The sequence below is a fragment of the Oncorhynchus nerka genome, linkage group LG10 (genome assembly GCF_034236695.1).
Source record: "Oncorhynchus nerka isolate Pitt River linkage group LG10, Oner_Uvic_2.0, whole genome shotgun sequence".
In the NCBI taxonomy this organism is placed as follows: Eukaryota; Metazoa; Chordata; class Actinopteri; order Salmoniformes; family Salmonidae; genus Oncorhynchus; species Oncorhynchus nerka.
In genome coordinates, this window is record NC_088405.1 from 25,444,898 (window position 1) to 25,466,031 (window position 21,134).

At 41.5% G+C, this 21,134-nt stretch overlaps 1 protein-coding gene across 1 annotated transcript in view; it reads right to left on the bottom strand.

Annotated features, from left to right (window-relative positions):
- LOC115135060 (glutamate receptor ionotropic, delta-1-like) overlaps positions 1–21,134 on the bottom strand; it is a 57,066-nt gene that overhangs the window by 9,672 nt on the left and 26,260 nt on the right. The window contains exons 7-10 of the mRNA XM_065023163.1: positions 19,135–19,332; positions 15,530–15,860; positions 11,660–11,798; positions 1,396–1,591 (exon numbers count right to left, since the gene is read on the bottom strand). Of these exons, the coding sequence (XP_064879235.1) occupies positions 1,396–1,591; positions 11,660–11,798; positions 15,530–15,860; positions 19,135–19,332 (864 nt within the window). The remainder of the gene's footprint in view (positions 1–1,395; positions 1,592–11,659; positions 11,799–15,529; positions 15,861–19,134; positions 19,333–21,134) is intronic.

The window sequence follows — 21,134 nt, forward strand, 5'->3', positions numbered from 1 at the left end:
ACCATGAAATTTATCCAGACTAACAAGAACAGCAACAGAATCTCTTAAATTCTTGCTGAGTGTGAATTTGTTTTGCTCTGTTTATCCTGGCGCTTTCCCAATAGTCCCAGATATTTCAAGGTAATGTCATTATTTCCCAAATAGAAATCTAAGCAGCCTGTCTGTAGACATATTTGTTGAACTGCACAAGGTCCTGAAGGAAAACTCCAAAACTAAACTCCAAAAGAAAAAAGTAATTTCCCATCGGATTCTTAAATCTTCTCATTTACCATTCGCACTGAACAGTATCTCAGTTCAAATCACTAAGATACTTTTTGGTTTAATGGCTATACAGATGTAGGATCTTAATTTGAAACAGTTTTCTACAGCAGGAAAATAATCCCGCAGTAACAGGAAATGTGAACCAGTGGAGGCTGCTGAGGGGAGAACGGCTCATAATAATGGCCAGAGCGGAGCGGATGGAATGGCATCAAACAACCATGTGTATGATGTATTTGATACCATTCCACTGATTCCGCTCCAGTCATTACCACGAGCCCGTCCTCCCTAATTAAGGTGCCACCAACCTCCTGTGATGTGAACTATTATGTGGATTACAATTAATGGACATTTTTTGTAGGGGTTGATACATTTTTTGGTTGGGCAAACTTAAGAAGTATTTTTAAACCTTGAACACACTACACGTTTTTCTGCTGGTTTAATTCATGGAAGATACCTCAGGATACTCTGTCTGTGTCCTGCTGGGAGTGTGTGTGTGTGTGTGTCTGTTTATTACTGTGATTATTCTGAATTACCATTCACACTGAACTTCATCTCAGTTCAAATGACTCTTATACATTTGGTTAAATTACTCTACTCTTGTCAACACAAATATCAATAATTTAATTTTAAGCACAAAAAAACACTAAGCAATTTCCCTCACTAAGAATCTGGTTTAATTGACCATTACACCAAGTATCTGCAGAACACTACGGGTTTTGGCTGAACAAATTCCAATTAGCAGCTCAAAACATCCTGATGTTTAATGACAAGCGTGTGTGACTAGACTCTGTTATAACTCATTTGTTTAATTACTAAAACATTTCTAAGGTTGATTTGTCTGTGTACTGCTGTATGTTTGTGCTAGGCTTTGAGATATTCATTTCAGCTGAACCATTAACTTTAATCTGGAAAATGTTTAAAAGCCACACCATTCTATTGTCTCTCTACGGACATCATAATATGCCCTGCATAGTTCCGTTTTTGTGTGCGTCCTGAAAGTACTTTCCCTGGTATAGCTGAAATGATTTAGAATAAAACGTCTACCAATCATTTTCACTCATCTGGAAAAACATTGTTAGGAGGCTCCACTTTGCTGAAATCGATGAATTCAGACATGGCTGTTCCTGAGCTCACCTTGCGGATGCCTTCAGAGGGGCTGGAGACTGAGTGTTCATGTCCGTTGTTCTTGTTGATGGTTCTCCAGAGCTCAGCGAAGGTGCTGTCCTGCTCCAGAGCGTTGGTGCCTTTGGCTCTGAAGTACTCGTATACGGCTGAGTCTCTCACTGTTCCATAGGCTAGGTCCATCTGCTTGGACAAGTCCTGGAACGTCCTATGGAAGGGAGCAAAGGAAATGGGTTACCTGTGGGGTAAGGTAGTCATGTGCTGTTGGAGGTCGCCCTATGCGACCAGAATGATGCATTTGTCAATACATTTTTAGTTTTCAAGAATACACAGTGCACTGGATTCATTGTAAACCAACTCACCCCAGTTATGCTTCTTACATGCATTTGTGATCTAATGCGTAACTTCAGGTATGCACATGTTCTCTTACTTCAGCTATGCAAACGTTCTATTTTCAGGGTAACTTGGACACAGCACCTCTAAATGCATACCAGTAGAAAACTGAAACTGGAATTTAACCACACAGACAAATATCGCCTTTAGCACTTGAACTTGTGCCTCTGTATCTTTTCAAGTCCTCTAACTTGCTGGAAGGGGATGAAGAAAATAATGCATAGGTGATGTTAAATGCCGTGTTGATGCCTTGTCAAAGAAAAATAAGAATTGAAAAATAAGACTCAATAATGTATGTTCTCCAGTGTTGTTTGTGCACTGTACAATAAATGTATTTTCAGATACATGACAGGAAAAGTTAAGAACGCCAATTGGACAGGATTATTGCAAATATATGTACAGTGCATTTGGAAAGTATTCAGACCCCTTCACTTTTTCCACATTTTGTTTCGTTACAGCCTTATTCTAAAATGAATGAAATATAACATTTTCCTCATCAATCTGCACACAATACCCCATAATGTCAATGCGAAAACAGGTTTTAAGAAATTCTTGCAAAAAACAAATCTTGAATAACTTATTTTCATAAGTTTTCAGACCATCTGCCGATGAGAATCGAAATTCAGCTCAGGTGCATCCTGGTTCCATTGATCAACCTTGAGGTGTTCCAAGAACTTGATTGGAGTCCACCTGTTGTAAATTCAATTGATTGTACATGATTTGGAAAGGCACACACCTGTCAATATATATTTTTTTAACCTTTATTTAACTAGGCAAGTCAGTTAAGAACAAATACTTATTTTCATTGACGGCCAAGGAACAGTGGATTAATTAACTGCCTTGTTCAGGGGCAGAACGACAGATGTTTAACTTGTCAGCTCAGGGATTCGATCTTGCAACCTTTTGGTTACTAGTCCAATGCTCTAACCACTAGGCTACCTGCTGCAGGCTGTTGGGTGGCTTCCTGCTGTTGACAGTGTATGTCAGAGCAAAAACCAAGCAATGAGGTTGAAGGAATTGTTCGTAGAGCCAATTGACAGGTTTGTGTCGAGGCACAAATCTGGGGAAGGGTACCAAAATATTTCTTAAATGGAAGAAGTTTGTAAACACCAAGACTCTTCCTAGAGCTGGCCGCCCGGCCAAACTGAGCAATCAGGGGAGAAGGGCCTCGGTCAGGGAGGTGACCAAGAAGGTGACCAAGAATTCATTCATGATGGCTCTGACAGAGATGGTCGCCTCGCTTCGCGTTCTTAGGAAACTGTGTAGAATTTTGTTTTTTTAATGTATTATCTCTTACATTGTTACCCCAGGAAATCTTAAGTCTTATTACAGACAGCCGGGAGGAACTATTGGATATAAGAGCACCGTCAACTTACCAACATTACGACCAGGAATACGACATTCCCAAAGCGAATCCTCTGTTTGGACCACCACCCAGTACAACGGATTTAATCCCAGTAGCCGACCCAAAACAACGGCGCCACAGAAGGGGCAGACAGAGCGGCCTCCTGGTCAGGCTCCATAGACGTGCACATCGCTCACCGCTCCCGAGCAAACTACTCACCAATGTCCAGTCTCTTGATAGACGAAATTCGGGCAAGGGTTGCCTTCCAGAGAGACATCAGAGATCGTAACATTCTCTGTTTCACGGAAACATGGCTCACTCGGGATATGTTATCAGAGTCGGTACAGCCACCCGGTTTCTTCACGCATCGCGCCGACAGAAACAAACATCTCTCTGGTAAGAAGAAGGGCTGGGGTGTATGCCTTATGACTAAAGATTTGTGGTGTAATCATAACAAAATACAGGAACTCAAGTCCTTGTGTTCACCTGACCTAGAATTCCTTACAATTCCTTACCATCAAATAGAACCGCATAATCTACCAAGAGAATTCTGTTTGATTATAATCACAGCCTTGTATATCCCCCCCCAAGCAGACACCTCGACGGCCCTGAAAGACCTTCACTGGACTTTATGTAAACTGGAAACCATATATCCCGAGGCTGCATTTATTGTAGCTGGGGATTTTAACAAAGCTAATCTGAAAACAAGGCTCCCTAAATTTTATCAGCAAATTGAATGCGCGAATCAAGCTGGCAGAATTCTGGATCATTGCTACTCTAACTTTCGTAACACATACAAAGCCCTCCCCCACGCTCCTTTTGGCAAATCTGACCACGACTCCATTTTTTTAATTTTGTTCCCTGCCTATAGACAGAAACTAAACCTGGAAACGTCCGTGCTCAGGTCTATTCAACACTAGTCCAACCAATCGGATTCCACGCTTCAAGATTTCTTCGATCACGTGGACTGGGATATGTTCCGGATATCCTAAGACAACAGATGTATACGCTGACTCAGTGAGCGAGTTTATTAGCAAGTGCATTGGTGATGTCGTACCCACAGTGACTATTAAAACCTTCCCTAACCAGAAACCGTGGATTGATGGCAGCATTCACGCAAACGCATGACCGAATACAAACAGTGTAGCAATTCCCTCCGCAAGGCAATCAAACAAGCTAAGCGTCAGTATAGAGACAAAGTAGAGTCGCAATTCAACAGCTCAGACATGGATTACAAAAAGAAAACCAGCCCCGTCATGGACACCGACATCTTGCTCCCAGTAAAATTAAACAACTTCTTTGCTCGCTTTGAAGACAATACAGTGCCACTGACAAGGTCCGCTACCAAAACATGTGGGCTTTCCTTCACCGTGGCCAACGTGCGTTAACCCTCGCAAGGCTGCCGGCCCAGATGGCATCCCCAGCCGAGTCCTCAGAGCATGCGCAGACCAGCTGGCTGGTGTGTTTATGGACATATTCAATCAATCCCTATCCCAGTCCGCTGTGCACACATGCTTCAAGAGGGCCACCATTGTTCCTGTTCCAGAGAAAGCTAAGGTAACTGAGCTAAATGACTATCGCCCCATAGCACTCACTTCTGTCATCATGAAGAGCTTTGAGAGACTAGTCAAGGATCATATCACCTCCACCCTATCTACACCCTAGACCCACTCCAATTTGCTTACCGCATCCATAGGTCCACAGACGACGCAATCACAATCACACTGCACACTGCCCTAACCCATCTGGACAAGAGGAATACCTATGTAAGAATGCTGTTCATCGACTACAGCTCGGCATTTAACACCATAGTACCCTCCAAGCTCGTCATCAAGCTCGAGACCCTGGGTCTCGACCCCGCCCTGTGCAACTGGGTTCTAGACTTTCTGTCGGGCTACCCCCAGGTGGTGAGGGTAGGTAACAACATCTCCACCCCACTGATCCTCAACACTGGGGCCCCACAAGGGTGCATTCTCAGCCCTCTCCTGTACTCAATGTTCACCCACGACTGCATGGCCATGCACGCCTCCAACTCAATCATCAAGTTTGCAGACAACACTACAGTGGTAGGCTTGGTTAACAACAACGATGAGACGGCCTACAGGGAGGAGGTGAGGGCCCTCGGAGTGTGATGTCAGGAAAATAACCTCACACTCAACGTCAACAAAACAAAGGAGATGATCGTGGACTTCAGGAAACAGCAGAGGGAGCAACCCCCTATCCACATCGACGGGTCAGTAGTGGAGAAGGTGATGAAAGAAGATTAACGTTTTAAGTTCCTCTGTGTCCCCATCACGGACAAACTGAATTGGTCCACCCACACAGACCGCGTGGTGAAGAAGGCGCAACAGCACCTCTTCAACATCAGGAGGCTGAAAAAAATGTGACTTGTCACAGAAAAAACACTCACAAACTCTTACAGATGCACAATTGAGAGCATCCTGTCAGGCTGTATCACAGCCTGGTATGCCAACTGCTCCGCAAACAACCGTAAGGCTCTCCAGAGGGTGGTGCGGTCTGCACAACGCATCACCGGGGGAAAACTACCTGCCCTCCAGGACACCTACATCACCCGATGTAACAGGAAGGCCAAAAAGATCATCAAGGACAATAACCACCCGAGCCACTGCCTGTTCACCCCGCAGTCATCCAGAAGGCGAGGTCAGTACAGGTGCATCAAAGCTGGGACCGAGAGACTGAAAAACAGCTTCTATCTCAAGGCCATCAGATTGTTAAACAGCCATCATTAACATTGAGTGGCTGCTGCCAACATACAGACTCAAATCTCTAGCCACTTCAATAATTAATAATTGGATGTGATAAATTAGTCACTAGTCACTTTAAACAATGCCACTTTATATAATGTTTACATACCCTCCATTACTCATCTCATATGTTTATACTGTACTCTATACCATCTACTGCATCTTGCCTATGCCGCACAGCCAACGCTCATCCATATTTAGAATATATGTACATATTCTTATTCCATCCCCTTACATTGTGTGTATAAGGGATTTGTTGTAAAATTGTTAATTACTTGTTAGATATTACTGCACTGTCGGACCCAGAAGCACAAGCATTTCGCTACACTCGCATTAACATCTGCTAACCATGTGTATGTGACCAGTACAATTTGATTTGATTTGAGAGGCCGGACATGCAGCACATTGAGCGTCACAAATATAACCAATTTCTATTTTAGCGTATGGACACGAAGACGCTCACTGATGCACGCGAGCAGTTTGGGTGCAATGATTTGAATCCTTTTGTCACTCTGACAGAGCTCCAGAGTTCCTCTGTGGAGAGGGGAGAACCTTCCAGAAGGACAACCATCTCTGCAGCACTCCACCAATCAGGTCTTTATGGTAGAGTGGCCAGACGGAAGCCACTCCTCAGTAAAAGGCACATAACAGCCCACTTGGAGTTTTCCAAAAGACATCAAAAGGACTCTCAGACCATGAGAAACAAGATTCTCTGGTCTGATGAAACCAAGATTTAAGTCTTTGGCCTCAATGCAAAGCGTCACATCTGGAGGAAGCCAGGCACCGCTTATCACCTGGCCAATACCATCCCTACGGTGAAGCAAAGTGGTGGAGGCATCATGCTGTGGGGATGTTTTTCAGCGGAAGGAACTGGGAGACTAGACAGAATCGAGGGAAAGATGAACGGAGCAAAGTACAGAGAGATCCCTGATGAAAACCTGCTCCAGTGGACACATGACCTTAGACTGGGGTGAAGGTTCACCTTCCAACAGGACAATGACCCTAAGCACACAGCCAAGAAAATGCAGGAGTGGCTTCGGGACAAGTCTCTGAATGTCCTTGAGTGGCCCATCCAGAGCCCAGACTTTTACCTGAAAATAGCTGTGCAGTGACGCTCCCCATCCAACCTGACAAAGCTTAAGAGGATCTGCAATGGGATAAACTCCACAAATACAGATGTGCCAAGCTTGTAGCGTCATACCCAGTCATACCCAAAAAGACTCGAAGCTGCAGTCGCTGCCAAAGGTGCTTCAACAAAGTAGTGTGTAAAGGGTCTGAATACTTATGTAAATGTGATATTTCAGTTTTTATTTTTCATACATTTGCAAAACAATATATACAAAAATAACTGTTTTGTTTTGTCATTATGGGGTATTGTGTGTAGATTGATGCGGGGAAAAAACTATTTAATCGAATCAAACAACATTTCGAAAAAATCAAGGGGTCTGAATTCTTTCTGAATGCACCAACACCTTGCCTAAAGCAACCATGTACTTGCTTCAGTCTATAATTAAGTGTTGCTGTAGTACAGGCTGTGGTGGAACCTTAATTGGGGAGAACAGTCTCACAGTAATGGCTAGAATGGAATAAATGGAATGGTATTGGCACATCAAACACATGGTTTCATCTTTTGTTTTTGGTGGCACATCATGTGAGAATTTCGGGAAGTAGCCCTTTGCCAGTACCACCTTTTAATTTTTTTATTTGACCTTTATTTAACTAGGCAAGTCAGTTAAAGAACAAATTCTTATTTTCAATGACGGCCTAGGAACACGTGTCCATGACTGTCCATGTTTACTGACTTTTTTCTTCAATGTTAATAATGATTTCTTTGTTAGATTGTAACTACAACTCACTCTCTTGCTGGCCTGTTGCGGTGGCAGAAATAAAAACACTGCTGAAAATAAGAGCTACTGTCACAATGAATTGTGAGAGTGCTAAACAACACCCACATATATTTAACCCCTTATTTTTGTTGGCACAAAACTACCTCCACACTTCCATTTGTTTTTATGGATTACCTTCGGACGAGTCCTGTGACACTTGGGGGTCATAGAACAAAACGATTGAACACCATTATGTTCATGAGCATCTCCCCTTTCCATAGTGGGGTCATATTAGTTTGTAGCTCAAACGGTTCAGACCCTATAGTCAGAAGTTGGCACATCAGCATTACCGACTTCAGACGAGTCCCGTGACACTTGTGGGGGTCGTAGAGCAAAACAGAGAACACCATCGTGTTTGTGAGAGTCTCCCCTTTTCACAATACTGTGGTTTGTAGGCCAAACCGTTCAGAGGCTACAGACGTTTTTGTGAGAAGACTGATTTTCAGGATGTCTCATGGTCTGACAGGCACCACCTGCCACCACAGATGCAGACGTCCTGATATCTGTAGCTTAAACTGACGGATTTTGATGGGGATTTTGGGGGATTTTTTTATTATGCTACTTAGATTGATGCACAGGTCACAAGAATTAAAACATGTCACAGTGACATTTAGTTAGCATTTGTTATTATGGAATATGACTTCACTGTATTTTCATTTTACTGTTGGTTTATTGTGCAACACGTCTGGGAACATCTGGGAAATATTACATTCCTTAGTTCTTTTAAGTAATGTCTTCATTATAATTGATCGAAAATAGCTCATTTGAGTGTCTGTACAGTAAATGTGACACAGATTTACTCATGTTATAGTCACATTTATTTCTGTCTAGCATCACTAAACCGTTCACAGTAATGGCTTTGTGAGGCCGTAATTGCTTTGGATGGCCAATTCCACCCCCAAACAAAACACATTGCTACGTAACATTCTGACAATGCATTGAAGCAGCACTCTTTAAAATGGCAAGATCAATAGAAATACGCAAAAATGACGATTATCTACAGTGCAGTATTTCATGGCGAGTTTAAAATGCAACAGTTATGCTGCATCGTGTACAATCACCAGAGGAACAGACTGTTGCTTTGTCTTCAGTGTTTCCCCTGAGATAAAGGTAATAAACAAAACATTGTATTTTATGACCATGGCCAGTATTGACCATATAACCCACATAATGTGTTAATTGTGTTGATGAACCTTGATAAGGCACCATAGGTAACTGCCTACATAACCAGCCAAGGGTTAACAGCCTTTGCCAATTAATGTTACGTTTCTTAAGAAGGTGGGTGTATTTTGTGTTGCTTATCATAGTTATTATTCTTCATGCTGATATCCATGTATACTGTATACTTAACATACTGACTATGTTACCTGAGAATTTACGTTATGCAATGTATGAGGCATTGAGAATTGTTTGTGCATTTCAAAACTCTAGTGACCAACACTCACATTTGTATGTGTCTCAGCTAGGCTAAGCATATTTAATTGTGTTCCCTCCAATTACTTAAGAACCAGCAAATCCATTTGCACATTTCGAGACTACGACATTAGACCAACTATCTGGCAAGGATGCTGACGTATTTCTTAATCCCTATCACTAGACCTGATAGGCTGCATTGTAGTTTATTTCAGTTCTATTTTCAGTTTGTATTCATGAACGAGAGTCTGGATTGGACTGTTGCTTCTGTGTTCCATGTCCCTCCACGTAGAGTTCTATAACATGAACAGTACATCATTGGCAGAAAAACTGAGATCCTTCAGATAAGGCAGAATTATTAGCTACAATGACTGTGGAATCAAATCCAGTATCTCTCTTCCCTTCTCTGTGGCCTTCTTGACCTTGCCCCCCCCCCCCCCCCCCCCCTCTCCAGGATCTACAGTAAGAGAACTGGACAGGTGAGAGCAACACGAGAGATTACAAAAACATGAAAGTGTATTTTGCTTCTCTCTCATTTTGACAATTCAATGTCATGTGTAGTTTGCTAATGATATCACACGTATGCCTACATACTGTATAACTGAATCGTCAAACAATGGACTGTGGGCATGCTTCCTTTAAAAACACTATGGAAAGTGATTGACAGTTTGCTAATGGAACACCTATTGTGTGTCTGATTTTTTTTGGTGTGGCACATATATCTGATACGCCCTATGCCCACTTCCTAATGCACTCCCTGTTTCCCCTCCATTCAGCCCCCCCCTGAAGCCAACATGAATACAGCAGACACCGTCATTAGGTGTAATGGTTGAGTGGAGATTCAAATCCATTTCAGGGGGGCACTGCTACATTCTCTCCCCCTTTCCCCCTCACCCTCTCCTCCTATGTCTTTGTCTCTAATGTCATTAATGCCTTCTGATGTGTTGTAGGAATCACATCAGCTTGACAGTGCTAAATGACTTACTGTGATCTCTGGCTCTAGTCTAAAGGTGCTTGTCTAGGTGCTGATGATTTTATAAATTGGTTGTCAATTGTAGTGCACATTTTTATGGATGTGCTAATATCAGGAGATGGGCTCCGCTGAATACTTGCGTCTCAATTCCTTAAAGGAGCATTAAGGAAATGTTTTGGCAAAAACATTCTTGACCATGTTGCTATCATGAAGTGACACAATACTATTTATATTGGTGTGATTTCTCTAAGGGTTGATTCAAAGGGACATTTTGCTGTGCAGATTTTCCTCAGTGCATATTTGATTGTACTCAAGCCCAGAGCTAATAACTTGCCAACTGTCTATTATATGTTTGTCTGCCCAACAAACAAACCCTGGTTACTATGATACATGAGTTAATTAGTCAATTAGTGTGAAGATTAGAAGAGTTTGTCATATTGTTCTGCAGAGCGACAACAATCTGAAGCGATAAATTGAATCCCAGTCCTTTAATGTCACCTCTTCACCCTGAGGCATGGTGATTACAGTCTATCTTCTTTCAATAGAGAACGCGAGGGAATTATCACACCAATATTCATTACATTGAGTTTATGGAATGATTAAAGCGAGCAAATGTTGGCTGATGGGGCTGATAGCATTTATTGTTGAAATCATTCCTGCCGTCTCGAGACTGGATTTGGCCCCAAGACAATATAAATATATCTTCTGTAATCTTATCCATCTTCTGACTGTGTTACTTCCACTCTCCACATCTGTACAGAAACACACTCATTACATCTGAGCAGAAGAAAGACTTTGTCCACTAATATTCCAGTCTTGTACTAATGAGCACTGTGATTGTGGGTACAGATTCTTGAACAATAAGCCATTATATAAAATATCTATTTAGCATTCTTCCCCGTAACCCACATGTGCTATTTGCTCGACACCGGACAGACTAAACACAATCAAACACTTCTCCGCCTGCCCTTCAGGAAAGGAGTGTGCTAAATTGGATTTATTGACAAATAACATTTGGACTGAGGAGGGCAAACTTGTTATAAGGAGTGGGTCATGAATTACAATTGTGTGTCATAGGCTGCGTTTAGACAGGCAGCCCAATTCTGATCTTTTTTTCCGCCATTTGGTTCACTAATTGGTTTTTTGACCAATCACATCAGATTTTCTCACATTAGATCTTTATCAGAGCTGATCTGATTGGTCAAAAGACCAATTAGTGAAAAAAAGATCAGATTTGGGCTGCCTGTCTAGATGCAGCCCTAGTCCAAATTTATGTCAACAGCCTGCCCAACTTGAGTTTTTGGCATGTCTAAATCCACATACATGGGTGAGATCTAACCCACAAAGACAAATAACACCAGGGAATTGGGAGTTCAGGGCAATGCCTGAAAAGGCAAGACATACCAGTATCCTACCACCAGGAAATCATGACATCAGACACGGAGTCTTGAATATGGAAGGATACACTGAGCAACAGAGTTGAAAACTGTTGATAACATACCGTACAGCGTTGTCCATTCGGGACACAGTGAGGTAGGCTGCCAGATTGGCCGTGTAGGAGGAACACACAATGAGTGTGAAGAGCCACCAACTGCCCATGACGATACGCAACGCCACAGAACCCAGGATGGAATCTCCCCCTAGGAACACAACAACATAAGATATATTGTACTGTATGAAGTCTTGAACAATAACATTATGCTGATTAGATGTATTGTTTGTGATATCGCAACTTATTGCACCATTGTTCTGTCGGTTATATTTTAGCCTGTTGGTTCTATTGATCTGGTGTATATTTATAATGTTTCTGTATTTTTCAGGACCCCTTGAAAATGTCAATAATTTCTTCTGCTCTCTCTCTCACCTGTCTCTGTATCAAGATACTTCATCTCACTATTTCTAAACGTCTCACTGTATCTCTCTCTCTCTGTCCATTTCTGTCTCAATTTTGCTCTCTTTAACCCTCCATCTACCAACGGCTTTTCGTTCACAATACCACTGTTTGCCCAGGCAGCTAGAGGAAGATCCATCTACGAGACAAGCTTTTTCATATCCGTCTCTCTCTCTCCCTGTAGCAGACGTCTAAGCACTCTGTTTAACTACACAGGAAGAAAATGAGGAAATATCTATGTGAATTCTGATTTTGAAGATTAAAACCACAGAAATGTCATCTGAGAGATTCAGGGTGTGAGAAAAAAAGCCCATTAATTTGACTCCAAGTGTCACTATCAATGATATACCTTAGAACTGTTTATAAAAAGAAGACACATCCGGAGTAATATTGTGTTCAAGCCTCAGTGAGCTTAATTAAATTGGCTTTGAGGCACTTATGCCAAGGTCAAGAGGTTCCAGGAGATTTGTCTCCGAGAGGCGTTTGTGGAACATGATCTAAAGGCACAATGTCATAGGGTCAAATATATATATTTTTAAATGTAAAAATGTATATTTATAAATATATATATACACACACGACATGACCAGTATGTGGACACCTGCTCGTCGAACATCTCATTCCAAAATGATGCGCATTAATATGGAGTTGGTCTCCCATTTGTTGCTATAATAATTAATAATCTTCTGGGAAGACTTTCCACTAGATGTTGGAACATTGCTGCAGGGACTTGCTTTCATTTAGCCCCAATAGCATTAGTGAGGTTGGGCACTGATGTGGGGTGATTAGGCCTGGCTCGCAGTTGGCGTTCCAATTTATCCCGAAGGTGTTCGATAGGGTTATGATTTCCCTTCACTGGAACTAAGGGCCTAGCCCAAACCATGAAAAACAGCCCCAAACCATTATTCCTCCACCAAACTTTACAGTTGGCACTATGCATTGGGGCAGGTAGCGTTCTCCAAACCCAGATTTGTCCATCGGACTGCCAGATATGGATTCGTGATTCATCACTCCAGAGAATGCATTTCAAGGAGTGTCCACATACTTTTGTTTATATAGTGTGTGTATACAGTATATATATATATATACAGTATATACATATATATATACACTGTATACACACACTATATATACAAAAGTAATGTCATTCTATTCTTGGCAGAGCTTTCTTGTAATATATATATATATATATATATATATATATATATATATATATATATATATATATATAAAATATATATTACAAGAAAGCTCTGCCAAGATTTAGAATGACATTATAAAGATTTACACCTTGTCACAATCCTCCACTCTACAGTAGAATCCATATTTATCAACACAATTGCATCATTCTCTAAAGAGAGACAGATATGCCATGCCCCTGAGTGAAACACAAAGTGCCAATAGAAGTGCCCAAGGTCAACAAGTGAAAAGGAAAAAATGCAAGGATCCAGCTTTCCTAAAATATAGTTGCCGATTCGGCTTAAAAAGGTTGCCGGCAAAGTGTCTTACTTTGATAGATGTTGTTGAGGGTTTGACAGGGGTTGCTGAAGGAGTCGGTTATTCATATCTTAGATGCCTGGATCCAGATCAGACTCAAATACCTGATATTCCTTCAGTCAAAGGAACCCTAAAAATGCTATAGCGGAAAATGGGCTCCATGCTTCAAATGAAACCCCTCTGTGCTGCTGTCTGTATGTGTGGCATTCATAGGGACATAACAAAAGCTACTTTGATTTATTTTATGTCTGGTTATGCACTGTACCAGTTATGTTTGGACACACCTACTCATTCAAGGGTATTTCTTTATTTATACTATTTTCTACATTGTAGAATAATAGTGAAGACATCAAAACTATGAAATAACATGTGGAATCATGTAGTAACCAAAAAAGTGTTAAACTGATTCTTCCAAGTAGCCACCCTTTGTCTTGATGACAGCTTTGCACACTCTTGGCATTCTCTTAATCAGGTAGTATCCTGAAATGCTTTTCCAACAGTCTTGAAGGAGTTCCCACATACGCTGAGCACCTGTTGGCTGCTTTTCCTTCACTCTGTGGTCCAACTCATCCCAAACCATCTCAATTGGGTTGAGGGTGGGTGATTGTGGAGGCCAGGTCATCTGATGCAGCAATCCATCACTCTCCTTCTTAGTCAAATAGCCCTTACACAGCCTGGAGGTGTGTTGGGTCATTGTCCAGTTGAAATACAAATGATAGCCCCACTAAGCGCAAACCAGATGGGATGGTGTACCGCTGCAGAAAGCTGTGATAGCCATGCTGATTAAGTGTGCTTTGAATTCTAAATAAATCACAGACAGTGTCACCAGCAAAGCACCCCCACACCATCACACCTCCTCCTCCATGCATCACGGTGGGAACGACACATGCGGAGATCATCCGTTCACATACTCTGCAAACCAAAAATCTCAATTTTGGACTTATCAGTCCAAAGGACACATTTCCACCGGTCTAATGTCCATTGCTCATGATTCTTGGACCAAGCAAGTCTCTTCTTATTATTGGTGTCCTTTAGTAGTGGTTTCTTTGCAACAATTTGACCATGAAGGTTTGATTCAGCAGTCTCCTCTGAACTGTTGATGTTGAGATGTGTCTGTTACTTGATCTCTGTGAAGCATTTATTTGAGCTGCAATTTCTGAGGCTGGTAACTCTGAGGAACTTATCCTCTGCAGCAGAGGTAACTCTGGGTCTTCCTTTCCTGTGGCGGTCCTCATGAGAGCCAGTTTCATCATAGTGCTTGATGGTTTTTGAGACTGCACTTGAAGAAACATTCAAAGTTCTTGAAATTTTCCGGATTGACTGACCTTCATGTCTAAAAGTAATGATGGACTGTCATTTTTCTTTGTTTGTTTGAGCTGTTCTTGCCATAACATGGACTTGGTCTTTTACCAAATAAGGCTATCTCCTGTATACCACACCTACCTTGTCACAACAAAACTAATGCATACATTAACTTTTAAGAAGGCACACCTGTTAATTGAAATGCATTTCAGGTGACTACCTCATGAAGCTGGTTGAGAGAATGCCAAGAGTGTGCAAAGCTGTAATCAAGGCAAAGCGTGGCTACTTTAAAGAATCTCTAAAATAAAATATATTTTCATTTGTTTAACACTTTTTTGGTTACTACATGATTCCATATGTGTTATTTCATAGTTTTGATGTCTTCACTATTATTCTACAATGTAGAAAAATGTAAAATATTAAGAAAAACCCTGGAATGAGTAGGTGTGTCCAAACTTTTGACAGGTTCTGTATATATATACATCTAGCCATCTATGGATCTATCTATGTTGGTGTCATATTGCTGCCAACGGACTGAGGAACCACAATGGTAAAAAGTCGCTGTCTTGTTGTTGGTGATATTGTAACAAGTAAGCATTTCACTATATATGAAGCAACTTTGCTGCAAGATGCTGGTGTACCCTATTTATTTTTCTTTTGATGCCCCATTACCAAGCTCACCTTGCTGTACAAAGGCTCCGTAGACAATCCAGATGGCGCTCTGGAGGGAGGTGGACACAGAGGTGGCCTGGTGTCCTCCTGGGGGATTCTGGGAGCGGACTGACTGGACGCGCCTCAGGATGAAGATCATGACCCCAACCACGGGGATGGCGGCTGCGATGCACGCCCACACAGCCAGGTCGAAGGGCGCCAGGAGAGAGAAAATATTGATCTTCTCCTCTGACTTCCTCATCAGAATCCCCACGGAGTAGTCCAGGTAGCGCTTGCTAAAGTCCACCACGCTCTCCCTCTCTGGAGTTATGGTGATGGCTGATACTGCCAAGTCTGCTCGCTGTGGATAGATAGAGAGATACATCAGTTACAACCATGACATTTAAGATGTTGGTTCAGAGATAATAATCTGTTTGTTGATGTTTGCCATTTCATTTTATCTTGAGGCCAAAGTCACAGAAAAAAGTGGATGTAATAACACTGTAAAATGTCTGTGTTGTGGCTTTTTCGTTTGTTCTTTGTATGGGATTGAAATGAAAGCGACAAGATTTTGCCCTCTGTTATTTCTTTCTTTCACACTTGTTCTATTTCACACAACAGAAGGCCGTGCAGAAAAGGATGGGAAAACATTTGATACATTTATATATCGCAATATTATTTGTGGATGATATTATGTCAATATTTGACTCCAAGTATCATTTTGTATTTAATGAATAAATAAAAATAGGTCAAATAAAATAAAATAAAAAAATAAAAAATCCTCCGAAGTTATACTATAGGTAGGGTTATACTATAGGTAGGGTTATACTATAGGTAGGGTTATACTATAGGTAGGGTTATACTATAGGTAGGGTTATACTATAGGTAGGGTTATACTATAGGTAGGGTTATACTATAGAAGTTAGACTATAGGTAGGGTTATGCTATAGGTAGGGTTATACTATAGAATTTATACTATAGGTAGGGTTATACTATAGAAGTTATACTATAGGTAGGGTTATACTATAGAAGTTATACTATAGGTAGGGTTATACTATAGAAGTTATACTATAGGTAGTGTTATACTATAGGTAGGGTTATACTATAGAAGTTATACTATAGGGAGGGTTATACTATAGAAGTTATACTATAGGTAGGGTTATACTATATTTATTTATCTGTTATTTTACCAGGTAAGTTGACTGAGAACACGTTCTCATTTGCAGCAACGACCTGGGGAATAGTTTCAGGGGAGAGGAGGGGGATGAATGAGCCAATTGTAAACTGGGGATTATTAGGTGACCGTGATGGTTTGAGGGCCAGATTTGGGAATTTAGCCAGGACACCGGGGTTAACACCCCTACTCTTACGATAAGTCCATGGGATCTTTAATGACCTCAGAGAGTCAGGACACCCATTTAACATCCCATCCGAAAGACGACACTCTACACAGGGCAGTGTCCCCAATCACTGCCCTGGGGCATTGGGATATTTTTTTAGACCAGAGGAAGAGTGCCTCCTACTGGCCCTCCAACACCACTTCCAGCAGCATCTGATCTCCCATCCAGGAACTGACCAGGACCAACCCTGCTTAGCTTCAGAAGCAAGTCAGGGTGGTATGCAAATAGTAGTTATACTATAGGTAGGGTTATATTATTGAAGTTATACTATAGGTAGGGTTATACTATAGAAGTTCTACTATAGGTAGGGTTAGTTAGCGCTAGTCAGCTGTACCTGCGTCAAAACTCTGGTATTTGTCATCCTATAGCTTGTTCTCCATCTTCTTTTTAAACAGTGAGCCAACATGTTTTCAGCACTTCTATTTCCCTACTGATGAGACCATGTTTTCTCATGCTCTCTCTCATCTCTCCTCAGCAGACATATAGTGAGCAATAAGTTTGGAACATCATATTGCCAAAAAAAAATGCAGTATCGAATCACAATACAGATAGAAGTGTGAGAATCACAATACATATAGAAGTGTGAGAATCACAATACATATAGAAGTGTGAGAATCAAAATACATATAGAAGTGTGAGAATCACAATACATATAGAAGCGTGAGAATCACAATACATAAAGAAGCGTGAGAATCACAATACATATAGAAGTGTGAGAATCACAATACATATAGAAGCGTGAGAATCACAATACATATAGAAGTGTGAGAATCAAAATACATATAGAAGTGTGAGAATCACAATACATATAGAAGCGTGAGAATCACAATACATAAAGAAGCGTGAGAATCACAATACATAAAGAAGCGTGAGAATCACAATACATATAGAAGCGTGAGAATCACAATACATAAAGAAGCGTGAGAATCACAATACATAAAGAAGCGTGAGAATCACAATACATATAGAAGTGTGAGAATCACAATACATATAGAAGCGTGAGAATCACAATACATATAGAAGTGTGAGAATCAAAATACATATAGAAGTGTGAGAATCACAATACATATAGAAGCGTGAGAATCACAATACATAAAGAAGCGTGAGAATCACAATACATAAAGAAGCGTGAGAATCACAATACATATAGAAGTGTGAGAATCACAATACATAAAGAAGCGTGAGAATCACAATACATATAGAAGTGTGAGAATCACAATACATAAAGAAGCGTGAGAATCACAATACATATAGAAGTGTGAGAATCAAAATACATATAGAAGTGTGAGAATCACAATACATATCATATTGGCACCTAAGTATTGTGATAATGAGGTCCCTGGCCCTAACGCAGACCTTTAGAGGTCAGACATTCCACATGGAAAACAACTAAATCATTTTATTGTAAAGCTTTATTGTAAAATTTGATCTCAAATGACAGAGTTACAGTACACTATCATATGTTGCTCGTATCCAGTGGTGGTGTACATGTTTTCCCCTCATTTCACAGCATTGTCACCACTCTGGTAATGGCATGGTTTTGGACACCTGCCGCTAGAGTGGGACCCTATGACACAAATCATATGTCTGGATTGTTGGGTTAAACACTAGTTCTCTAACTCAAGGCCATAATCAAAGATAAGTTCTCCCTCCATTAAGTGATGTTGTCCGCAGATTATCGTTAGCATGAAGGGCTGAAAAGTAGCCCACCTGGACTACATTCTCTGCAGCAAGCTCACTTACAGGAAATGACAGGGACTTGCACATTGTGCAAACGATCGTAAAAAAGCCAACAACAGTCTTATTTCTACTGGTTATTCTCTACTCCATTGGGTGATATAATTGTCCCCTGCACACTCACTCCCCCCCTGCCCACTTACTCCCCTACTGTTAGCATTGTCCGCCTGCTGAGTTGAAGTCCCTCCTGCACTGGTGGGACTGCTTTGTCTGGAGCAGCCTGACTGTCAGCCTGATGGCCAGACTATAGTGACCCACTCTGATGCAAACATAATTTGGCCATAACAGATCTGTCAAAAAAGCGAGCCATCACACTGAAGAACATGTGCGGTGAAGTATCTTTCCAAGAAGGCCCAAACTCTAATGGACTCTACTCCACTACAGTCAGCTTCCAAGGGCTGAGAGAACTGCAGCAATATGCAAGATGATGTCCCCAGAGCAGTCAACAGCAAACCATCGATCAACAGTACAAACTCCAGTTGTGATTGACAGACTTACCTTACTGATGAGATCTCCGATCATGCCGTTCCAGGAGCCATTTGAGGTAGGAGAGCCATACTTTCCATCAGCCACCTGGTAGATCTCATACTTGAAGCCCAGAATCTTGGCCAGAGAATCCAGAACATCGATGGAGAAGCCTTTGTAGCGTTTAGGTTGCCCAAGGATGTTCTCAGCTACCATCACAAAGGGATCCTCCTGTTGGATAACGTAAATAACAAGACATCAGTTGGTCTTAGAAGTACAACTTAACTTTAACTACATGACTTGGCTCAACATCCTTGTGTAGCCTAAAGTTAAAACACTACTGTACATTTTACAGAATTGTGTCTGTGTGCATTAAATCACAGTCCCATCATTTGCCAAAAGGCCAGCCTAGTTTCATTAACTGGTCCAATTCAACCGACAGGTAGAACAGTATTTTTGTCATTTAGGACTTTTGTGTGACAACTTTCTGAAGACTAGATGCAGTTTCTAAGTCAAACTTCATCTTCATAACAAGTCTTCTGGGTGGTTGTTGACCTGTAACACCCATTACTGTGGATATGTGACACTTCATCAGGCAGAAAATACCACTCTAAATTTACTGCGGTAAACCATGGCTCTTCTTTATGGGAGAGAATGTCAGGGCTGAACTGAATGGGTGGAAAAGTGAGTTGAGGAGGAAAGCTGCTGGGGTGGACTGGAAAAACGACATGATTAAATGGCACTGCCAAGAGGAAGCCGAGCAGAACTTATTTGAATAAATATGGAGCAGGTAAATCTTGTGTGAAGAGAGAGAACAGAATGTTACTGGACCAGCAGCTAAGGAAGAGCTGTATGGTTGGAGTTTATGTCTTACTGATGTCCTAGATCAGGGCCGGCTCTAGCCACTAAGTGACATAAATGACTGCTTAGGGCCCTTGTGGCTGCTAGTTTTTAAGAACTCAGTCGGGGCTTCAATTTACTGTTGAGGGTTAGATTGGTAGAATACACAATTTCGAAATTTGGTTGTACATCAGCAGTTTTTCTCTAGTTATGTCAGTCACTGGCCCTACCTGTTTGCCAGGTAGCCAGTGGAGAGAATGGATAACACACACCACATGAACACCAGTCACAGCACAGAGGTAAACCAACCAATAATACCTCATACAATAAGAATGTTAGAGCAACTCAGAGGCAACTTCATAGACACAACCAGAAAGAACCCAGTTATCAACCATACGGGATTTGCAATAATCTGTATTACCTGCCAGTGGAGGAGTGAGTGGGGCATGACTGTATAAACCAAATTTCAGCAGTCCCACAAAAAATCAATACAGTTCAAAAAAGTATAAAAAATGATAAACTCACACGCAACCTCCCTTACAGTAAGTACTGCTGTGCAAAAGATCCACAGCAGCACAAGAAAAAAAGGAGCACAGCACAATGAGAGAAAAACATTTTTCAGTGTAAAGGACTGAAGAGAGAAATAGAGAGAGCGAGAGAGGGCTTAGCTGTTGAAGGCTACTCCAGTGTTGAAGCTTCATTCGTACCTTCCTCCGCCTGACACACACTTTGGTTAGTTTAGTTTGTCTCATAAAAACTCCACAACAATGTTGCTAACGATCCATGCGATCAATGGAAAGAGTGGTCCCAACAGATTCTAAACACACAGTAGAGCTGTACACGGCGACCTGACTTAAAACGTTCAGAAACGAAGTGTGGCGAAAATAAACAAGACTTCTGCAAACAGTTGCGCACACCATCAAAACTGCCGCGCCAACCGAGAGCTATTACACAGAGACGGAAGAGCGATATTTATTTCCTCCTTCCTGACAGCTCGTGTGTTCCTAAAGTAGTGCAGGATGTGCAGAAGTGCAGGATTTCGCCACAAACTTGTAGTAATGATGGTTGAATTCCGAACGCAGGGCACGTGCCCAGGGGCCCTGACCTCCGGAGGTCCCCCATTGATTTTGTTAGTCACTCTCACTCAGATATCATATTAACATGGCATAAGTCATTGCAAAATTAGTAGAATA